The sequence below is a fragment of the Clarias gariepinus genome, chromosome 2 (assembly GCF_024256425.1).
Source record: "Clarias gariepinus isolate MV-2021 ecotype Netherlands chromosome 2, CGAR_prim_01v2, whole genome shotgun sequence".
NCBI classification, from domain to species: domain Eukaryota; kingdom Metazoa; phylum Chordata; class Actinopteri; order Siluriformes; family Clariidae; genus Clarias; species Clarias gariepinus.
This window is the reverse complement of record NC_071101.1, coordinates 45,227,872-45,238,054: the sequence shown is the minus strand read 5'-3', so window position 1 is coordinate 45,238,054 and position 10,183 is coordinate 45,227,872. Positions and strand designations below refer to the sequence as shown.

Below are 10,183 nucleotides of genomic sequence, written 5' to 3'. Positions count from 1 at the left end.
GAAAACTTATATTCTCAGTTTATGTAATCCGTATGAAACCAAGGAGAGGCACAAAAACACACACGCACACAGACAGACTTGAAAACTATGGAACTATGTGTGAATTACAGCATTATTTATGACCGTTCTCGCCTCTTCGCATACGGCCTTTCTAAACAAAAAGTGTCTTAGAAAATTTTAATAAATGTATTGGTTTCTGTGAATGAAATCGGATCTTCCTCCGGTTCCTTTTGCGGGGGGTTGTCATCGTTGGCCGCGGAGGTGCTGGTGTAACTTAATTGCCAGTTTGATGCAGCCGTGGAGAGATAAGCCAGTGTCTCGGCACGCCAGCTCCAATTGGATTTCGAGCTGTAGTCCATCTTGAAACCTGGCTAGTAGGCTCTTGTTGCACCAGCTGCCCTTCGCGGCCAAGATCCGGAGTTACCAGTGTATTTTTCCGGAGCGGGAGGGTTGGTGGTGAGTGTGCGGAGTGCTGCCGAGGAGAGGAAGGAGAAGACTGACAGGTTGAGAGAATTTATTGGTTTTAAATGTCCAAACAAAAAAAAAAAAACATATACACACTAGGGGGAGACAAAGTGGCAGTTCAGTAATCTGGTGAGCCAGATCTTATTCTCCTAGGCTGAGGTGGGCCAGGTGTGACAATTTTTTTTAAATATGCTCGAAATAATCATTGTACAAATGTACAGAAAGTATACATTAGAACACAATTTTTCAATATACGGTAGTCTCAGTATATTATTAGTTAAATTTAAGTGTACTTATTCATATGTACTTATGTTTAGTGCACTACTCTCTCGTGCGTGCTTTTAGACTCGTTTTTGTATGCTGAATCTCTCTCGCGCGTGCGCGCTCTCAAACTCGTTCTTGTGCGCTGAAAATCACTTTTGCCAATCAATATAATTTATGTTTGCACTCTCACTCTTCTGTGCACTCACTGTCATAAAGCTACACTTGCACAAACTGAAGCAGTGTGATAATTCTGCAACTATTTCAGCCAACCAGAGACTAGAATCGGCGCCACAGGGCGGGCAGATTTGGACTGTCTGTTTACTGATTGGCTCCCCACTTCTTTGCTTCTAGTTTGAAATGGCTGGAAGATGCGTCATTGCGTGCGTTATTTCGTATCGTTATTATTTTATTTTTATCGGCATAAGATAAATTTAACGGTTTTTGTTAGGTAATTTTGTAATTAAGTACATACTTTGAGCTGTAGAATGTATTGTCTAATGTGTTGTTGCTAAATCTTGTGTACTTTGCTTGTGGTATAATGCTCCGTAGCTCTTGGCCTGTTTTCAGTCTCTGTGCAACAGCTAGAATCAAAATACCAGGTTTAAACTACTATACCTGTATGCTCTAATTCCAATGTTTGTCTGTGTTCAGACAACAGTTTAAATTTTAGTTTGTGTGTTTGTAAACATGTTTTGTTAAACACAAATAAACTATAGTAGTGCTTTTTTGTAACCTTCTGCATATTAAATCTGTTGAACTCATGAATAAAATATCCCTCATAATTACTGATGTAATGCTTTTCAAAAACATGTTATAGTGTAGAAAATGCATTTAGCATTTGTAAATTTCCCTAAACTCCTTTAGTGTACTGTTAATACATTTGCAATCACTGTAGTATAGAAGGTTGTATGTATGATACAATAAAGTATATTTGTATTAATTACAAAGTGTACTTTTTTAGTACAGTGGAACCTCGGATACTGAGTAATGCCATTTACGAGTGTTCCGCAAGACGAGCAAAGATTTTTAATGAATTTTGACTTTAAAAACGAGCGTTATTATTTTTATGTATTTCTTTTTTTGGGCTGTAAAACAAATAATTTGAGTTTGCATTTTTCTAATGGGAAAATTAAATTTGGTTTACGAGTGTTTTGGAATACGAGCCAACTTCCGGAACAAATGATGCTTGTAATCCGAGGTTCCACTGTATTTGTAATTGGCCAAAGTATAACAGCATGCTACTTCTGCAATAAGAATATACTCATGATATATTAATCATGCATTTGTAACACAGTAAAAATAGCTGTAAAGTACTTAAAATACATTAAATATATACCTAAATTTTATTAATTACTGTCAGGTATGTACGTTAGTACACACACCACCATATACTGTAAGTGTACTAAGTATACTTAAAGTTTTTCCACTTTAGCACACAATAGTATACTTAATAAACTTAAAATTGTGCTTTTGTACAATTCAATTACAACTTAAATACACTTAGTACAAAATTAGTTGTTCCAAAATAGCAAACTTCAAGTATACTAATCATTAATCTGCTGCAAGCATACTTAAATATGCTTGGATTAAAAAATGTTTTAACCTAAATTCTTTTGTTTTATTTAGATCACTGTTTAAATTTTTATTTAAATAATGCTTGTGTGTTTTAGTTCTTGGAAAACAATTATATGAACCAATTACATTAAAAGGCTACGATGGGAGACAACTTACCTTTAGATAAAAAGTTGGGCTAAGTCAACCCTAGAGAAATGTAATTAATTAAGCCCACAAGCAATACTACCTAATCTGACTTAAATATTTGAATTACAGTTGAGTCAACTTACGATTTTGAACTGGGTTCATGTTGTGTCAACTAAGCAGCAACATGTTTCTAAACTTTTTTGTGTTGAGGTGGTTTGGATTTATTTTTACAGTGTATAAGCTCAGGCATTTATACACAGGATCGAATGTTATATGGTGCAGATTTTATTTTGCCCCAGAAGGATTTGTTTCCAAGTAAGAGTTAATAGAGGAACATTTATGAGCTTGTGCTCCACCTTTTTCTCTCTCGCACTCACACTTAAACACACACACACCAGGAAGTGACTCTTCATTTTAGAAGAAAGGAAATGTACAGTATCTCTCCCTCTCTCTCTAGTTCAGTGTTTAGGGAAAATGGCAGAGGCCAGTATTGCAGTAGATCAGTTCATCTGTCCAGTGTGTCTGGATCTCCTGAAGGATCCGGTGGCTATCCCCTGTGGTCACAGTTTCTGTAAGGTGTGTATTAATGACTGCTGGGATCAGGAGGATAAGAGTGGAGTTTATAGATGTCCTCAGTGCAGAGACACTTTCACTCCAAGGCCTGTTCTACGCAGAAACAACATGCTGGCTGAAGTGGTGGAGAAACTGAAGAAGAAGACTGAAGTCCAAGCTGCTTCTCCTGCTCACTGTTACGCTGGACCTGGAGATGTGGAGTGTGATTTCTGCACCGGGAGAAAACACAAAGCCATCAAGTCCTGTCTAATGTGTCTGGCTTCATTTTGTGAAACTCATTTGAAACCTCACTATGAAGTTCCTGGATTGATAAAGCACAGTTTAGTGGAAGCTTCTGGAAATCTAGAAGAGAAGATCTGCTCTGAGCATGATAAAGTGCTGGAGATCTACTGTCGTACTGACCGACGCTTCATCTGTTATCTTTGTATGACAGATAAACACAAAAGCCACGACACTGTCTCAGTTAAAGCTTACAGAACTGAAAAACAGGTGAGAAATCATTTTATAATCTTTATCTGAAGTCGTTTCATGCAATTCATCAGTGAACAATTCAGCCAACAATTTAAAATGTTACAGTTTTACAAAATGAACTCTTTATCTGTCATTAATTGAGCTACTTAACTCAGCTCACACACCTCACAGCTGGGGTGTATTTCAGAAAGTGTGTTTAGTGAAAATTCAGAGTTAGTTGAGCCAGGATTTGAGGAAATTCCAGCTTTTTGGTTTCTAAAAGCCAGTTCAGTTAAACTCAGAGTCGGTTACTATGACAACACACTCAGTGAAGCTAACCTGCCCACTAGCATTCTGTGGCTACATTCAACATGATGTTGTAACGCCGCTTTCTTTTACATCTCACAGCATTAACTGTTTAACTAATAACGTTGAAAAAATACTTGAATAATCCTGATCAGGTTTTGGTCCACGGCCATCAGCACTTAAAGAGACTAAAATGATGTCACTCAGTACGCGCTCACGCACACACACACACAGAGAGAAAGAGAGTGTTAATTACTGGAGCAGTGGTGGCTTAGTCGGTTAAGGCTGTGGATTAATGATCGGAAGGTCAGGGGTTCGAGCCCCAGCATTGCCAAGTTGCCACTGTTGAGCCCTTTACCCTATCTGCTCCAGGCTGGCAGGCCTGCAGGCTGACCCTGCGCTCTGACCCCAGTTTCCTAATTGGGATATGCGAAGAAGACATTTCACTCTGCTGTAAAGTACATGTGACAAATAATTGAACATTCTTTTTCTTCTTAATTAGTTGGCTAATTGGATTAGGTGTGTTAGAACAGTAGGAAGAGCTAAATAGGGAGGACAGGTTCCCAGGATCAGTATGTACAGTATATGAATATTCTATTGAGTTCTGCATTTCTTTCAAGAAGTAACGTTTTCTGCTACAAAATGTTTTTATTAATGCTGAACTAAACACACGTCTGGAACTAAAAAAACACAAACGTTCTGGCCTTGTGTACTTTATTAAGGTTCTCCATAGAACCTCAGTGAAATTTAACCCTTTATCTAAAGTTAATATTCATACAGTGAACTCATAACCTCATGATGCATAAAGAGTGAAATGTGTTTTATTTGTCCTCAGAGTGAGTTAAAGGAGAAGCAGATGAAATCCCAGCAGAGAATCCAGGAGAAGCAGAAGAAGGTGCAGGAGCTGAAACAGGCTGTGAACACTATGAAGGTGAGCAGTAAGCAGAGACAGAGCTGCTCCTAGAAACATATACAACATGGACAACATGGAGTCATTTAGAGTCGCAGTAAGAGAGGGAATGATAGATGAGCTTTAAAACCTGTGTGTGTGTGTGTGTGTGTGTGTGTGTCCTAACAGCTGAGTGCACAAAAAGCAGTGGTGTACAGTGAGAGGATCTTTACTGAGCTGATCAGCTCCATGGAGAAAAAGCGCTCGGCGGTGACGAAGCTGATCAGAGCTCAGGAGAAGGCTGAACTGAGTCGAGCTGAACGACTCCTGGAGCAACTGGAGCAGGAGATTGCTGATCTTCAGAGGAGACTCACTGAGCTGGAGCAGCTTTCACACACACACGATCACATCCAGTTCCTCCAGGTAACTAACACACACACACACACACACACGCACACACACACACACACACACACACACACACACCTGTCTGTATAGTCACATGTATATTTCTCCTCCTTTCTCCTTCTCCATGATGTGTTTCTTTCCCTCTGTAGAGTCTCCAGTCTCTCAGTGTCTCTTCTGGACGTGTGGACTCACCCAGTATCATTGTCAATCAACATCTCTTATTTGAAGGTGTGAGGAAATCTCTCTCTGATCTGAAAAAGAGACTCGAGGAATTCTGCCAGGAGGAGTTCATCAAAATCCCTCGACATGGTGAGAGAAATTGTCCTGCTCTGAAATCTTTACTTTCACAAACTGTAGGACTTTAAACTGTTTCTGTCTTTTACAGCACCTGATTTTTTCCGTCTCCATTTTGTTTCTGTGTCTCCACAGCTGTAGCAGTTCAGATGATTTTACCCTCAGAACCAAAGAGCAGAGAAGATTTTCTGTTCTGTACGTCTCACACACACACACACACACACACACACACACACACACACACACACACACACACACACAAAGACACACACACACACAAATGTTTCCTGTGATTAGTATCTAACATGTTCACATTTTTTTATGTGTTTAGATTTCTGTCGTCTGACTCTGGATCCCAACACAGTAAATTATGAACTCATTCTGTCTGAGAAGAACAGAGCGGTGACGTGTGACAGTCAGAGAAAGCAGCCGTACTCTAATCATCCAGAGAGATTTGACTACTACAGGCAGGTGTTGAGTAAGGAGAGTGTGTGTGGACGCTGTTACTGGGAGGTGGACTGGAGCAAAGTGGAAGGTGTCTACATATCAGTCTCATATAAAGACATCAACAGGAAAGGATCGGGTATGGAGTGTCTGTTTGGATACACCAATCAGTCCTGGAGACTGGATTCTCCTTCTGCTCTCTCTTTCTATCACAACTCCATCAGGACTGATCTCAGAGTTCCATCATCCTCCAGAATAGGAGTGTATGTGGATCACAGTGCAGGAACTCTGTCCTTCTACAGCGTCTCTGACACGATGAAGCTCCTCCACAGAGTCCACACCACATTCACTCAGCCTCTGTACACTGGATTCACGCTCAGCCCTGGATCAACTGTGAGATTATGTGATCCAGAATAAAATGCTCCTGGTTTCTTCTTTTCATATGAATCTTACTGAAATAAAGGTTTAATATGAAATGTTCACTATTACTGTTCTCTTCTGTCCTCTGTCTTTTTGGACATTTGGATGATGTAATTGTGACTATTATAAAACAAAACAACATGTATGTAACCAGAGTGTGTGTCCACAGTAGCAGTGGATGTGTGTGTGCAGTTTGCTGCAGTGGTTTGGACATTTACACATTTCTGTTTATTGTGGGATTTTTGGAATTGGCATGAGTGCTCTGAAGATTCTCAGTGCGTCCAGGATGGATTATAAAATGTTACAGATCCCTAACTAGTGCACTACATGCTGTTATAACACACATAATCACCAGAGGAGGCTGTAAAAAAAAATGTAAAACATAACTGCTGAGGGAGATACACTGTGAGTTTACACAGGATCTTTACTGTAATCTTTAACGCATGCATGAGAGTCACATGACCAACAACAAACGACGCCTTGTGGTGGCCGGAATCACATGACCACCTCGTTTAGCCCATCATCTGGTTTAAGTTAAGGCTCGTGCACATCGAGTCTTACTGTGGTGAATCATTATACTTGAAAAAAACATTATACTTTTTTATTCATAAATCAAGATTCAGGAACAAACCAAACTTTTTTTGTCTTTCACATTGAACTTTACAATTTATTTTTATCTAGCATACTGTATAAAGAAAGAAAGGTATAAACAAGGTATAAACAAAAAAAATTGGTTTATATTAAAACCTCATTTTAGCTCATAAACTTTAGTGCTATTGTATCTAGGTTTTCTTCGTCTCTCTTTTTTATTTCCCTCTTCAATATATTTTCTTTACTGTGTGTTATAATCATTGATTTGTGTTTGAATCCTTAACACTGACTGGCGGGTTTACTGTATATATTCTGTTCAAAGATTTCAAACAGTGGCTTATTAGTTGCACTTATGTTCATGTGTAGAATTAAAAAAAGAAAGAAAGAAATTGACTTCTTCTTGAACTTTTCTTTTTATTTAAGATCTTTAGTTAAAAGATTCAGAGATGGTAATTATGTACATAAACATTTCCTTTGAACAGTGGATTTTCAAACAACACACACACACACACACACACACACACACACATACAAACAGTTTGGAAGGTGAAAAATGAATGAAGTTATTCGAGTACTGTTTACTAGATCAATGAAAATCACAAGAGCAGAGTCTTGGGTTTAATCTTACAGTTTAGTTATGAAACAAGCACCAATTTCAGCAAGGTATGCAGCTTTGTTTGTTTACTTGCGTTATGTTTCGTTCTATTTCGTTGGTTCGCCTCCAGTGAAGGGAATCACGGCGTTGCTGATTGGTTGGTGCGCTGTTGTAAAGATTACGTCTTTTGGGAAAGCCCTTCGGTGAGGCGTTGATTGCCTTGTTTACCCAAACTTAAGAGCGAATGACGCCAGCAGCAGCGGCGAGGCGCCCACAAGGGTGGAAGCCCGAGCTGTTTCAAAAGATGTTGTATGTTGCAGTTTTTTTTTTTTTTTTATCATACTCCTTAGGGTTTTTGTCCCTTCGGGGGCAGTCCGTCCCATGGGTGATTGGTCCAATCGGATGTGGTTGTGGGGCTTAGCCACACCTTACGTGGTTCCCCCTTTTGTGCATACCTTAGCCTGGTGTTTCGGCTGTCACGTGGGGCCCATCCGGTTGGAGTTTTTACTTTTTATAAAGTAGTTTTGCATGACCTCTGTTCATGCTACCAATTTCCCATGTTCACCTTCGTTCTTTGAATAAAGCCATCTTTAGATTGACATCAAACATATCTTACCCACTCATTCCTTCCTTTATATAATAAGAGGGGTTTGTAAATGCTGAGTGCACCTTTAAAGTTATTAGGAATAATCAAACATACACACAGGAATAAAACATACTAAATAAGTACTGTATATGTATATGCGTTTTGACCTACTGGCACACTTTAAAGATGTTTAAAATTCTGTAGATTGTGTCCAGGTGTGACTTGGTGGTTCTCCCCACCAGCTCGGGGTGAAGCTGTAAAACTGTCTGCTTTGTTTACCGGATCGCCGAATTACACCATTGGTTTTGGGGTTTACTTTAAAGCATCTGGTCTTGTGAGGTTTCCTGCAGCTTCGTCTCACAGACGCTCCTTTATGATAGCGAATCAGATAATATTGCAGCCTCGTTTGCAGACGCCCCTTTATGATCCCAGATCAGATAAGATTATCGGGATGGTGACATGCATGCTGGGAGAAGGTCTCTGGACTGTGATCAGTTGACTGCTGTCTCTCTCTTTGGGAGCCTTGTTCGTCGCTACATCATATAGAATGTGTGATATCTTTGTGTTATGTTCAACATGTTTATCATAAACTTAAGGAGAGTAATAAACCTGTATAACCCTTGCTATAGATAAAGGTATAAATGGGTATGTAAGGCATGAGATGTTTGGTATCAAATGAAAGCTCTGTGTATTCAGTGAATGTGGATGTGCATGAAATTTTAGTGAACCAGACTCAAGTTAATACACTTTACCTAAATTACTTGAACCCCACTGAGATGGCCTCCCCTTGACAGACCAAACCACAGGTTAGTGTATGCAGAAAAAAGACGAACCATGCGGGCCGTGGCTATACCCACAACCATTTCTGATTGGAACAAACGGCAGTGGGACAGACCCGCTCCATGAGATTAAAGACGTATGGTCCGATCAGGTTGGTCATCTTTCTTTCTCCGCTCTCAACCAGACGCGTGAACCTTGATTTCTGACCTGCGCCACCAAGCGATTAAAGACTCCGCTATCCTCGACACGCAAAGAAACTTCGGTCTCAAACACTGACGCCGCTTGACCGCCTCCTCCGTGTAACAAAGAGGCCCACAGAAAAAGTCCCAGAGCACTGTCAACCAACAAGAACAACCCTCACGCAATGCAAGTAAAACAAAGAAAAGCTTCATACCTTGCTGAAAAGTGCTGCGCAATTTATAACTAAACTGTAAGATTAAATCCAAGGCTCTGCTCTTGTGACTTTCTCAGATCTGGTAAACCGTACTAGAAGAACTCCATTAACTTTCACCCTCTGAACTGTTTGTGTATGTGTGTGTGGGTATGATTAAGTATCATAGTTTCACGTAGTGTAAGGTTTTATAATATTGTAAGACTGTAGAATGTAATTTAATAAGAAGATTCCTATGCTTAGAGAACAGACCCCTCACTGTGCTTCCTCATGCCTTCTGTGGTAACACCTTCTGTATCCTGTATCCAGACGAGGATACATCCAAATGGCTCTTGTCAGCTAAAACCCTTTTGTTTAATCAGGAGAATGCAAATGCATCTTCTCTCACCTGTCTGTCTTTGGGTCCCTCTATGACTGACATGTTAATGACTGTTTTTTTTAATGTTCGGGACATAGCACCATTTAAATGTGTTCTCTTTGCTGAGAATAAACAGAGATCTTCAGACATCATGTCTGTGTGTGTGTGTGTGTGTGTGTGTGTTTGTTTCTCCCGTTTGATCGGGCCAGGACCGGTAAGTGTATCAAGGTGCAGTGGACACAGCAAGCTAAAACTCTTCTTCTCTTAGCTTAAAACTTAGCTCAGACACACTACTTCTTCATTAAAAACCTAACACGTAGATTAGTTCAATAAATTCTTGCTTCTTTATAAAGAACTGTTTTGGTCATGTATTTTAAAGTTTAAATATTTGCCCTTGCCCATTACCTTGATCACAATTGGTAAAAACCTGATTTTGTATTATCATTGTTGGCCGCAGGATAAACAGGATTGGTGGGATACACTCAATCGTGTTATATGGTGGATAAAAAGGATATAAAGCGATGGATAGGATAGAAAGATTCACCTCTGACCCAGAGTTGAAACCCTACACTGATGAGGCTGTGAGGCCAAATAAAGGTAAGGCAGGGGGTAGGGGAAGCTCACAGTGATCCCATGCCTTTGTGATGGAGAACATAAGCATAATTAGA

General features: G+C 39.7%; 1 protein-coding gene across 1 annotated transcript; it reads left to right on the top strand.

Moving 5' to 3' along the window:
• The first annotated feature begins 2,868 nt into the window (after positions 1 to 2,868).
• On the top strand, positions 2,869 to 6,721 carry LOC128510219 (tripartite motif-containing protein 16-like). Its single transcript, XM_053482340.1, has 6 exons — positions 2,869 to 3,492; positions 4,595 to 4,690; positions 4,838 to 5,071; positions 5,206 to 5,365; positions 5,486 to 5,545; positions 5,682 to 6,721. The coding sequence occupies exons 1-6, from the start codon at positions 2,905 to 2,907 to the stop codon at positions 6,209 to 6,211; spliced, it is 1,668 nt and encodes a 555-aa protein (XP_053338315.1). The 5' UTR covers positions 2,869 to 2,904; the 3' UTR covers positions 6,212 to 6,721.
• The last annotated feature ends 3,462 nt before the right edge of the window (positions 6,722 to 10,183 follow it).

Bases quoted from the DNA above. Each gene is read 5' to 3' on its own strand.
- LOC128510219 (XM_053482340.1), top strand. From the start codon at position 2,905: ATGGCAGAGGCCAGTATTGCAGTAGATCAGTTCATCTGTCCAGTGTGT. The intron at 3,493-4,594 runs GTGAGAAATCAT...ATTTGTCCTCAG, and splicing joins CTTACAGAACTGAAAAACAG to AGTGAGTTAAAGGAGAAGCA. The intron at 5,366-5,485 runs GTGAGAGAAATT...GTGTCTCCACAG, and splicing joins CATCAAAATCCCTCGACATG to CTGTAGCAGTTCAGATGATT.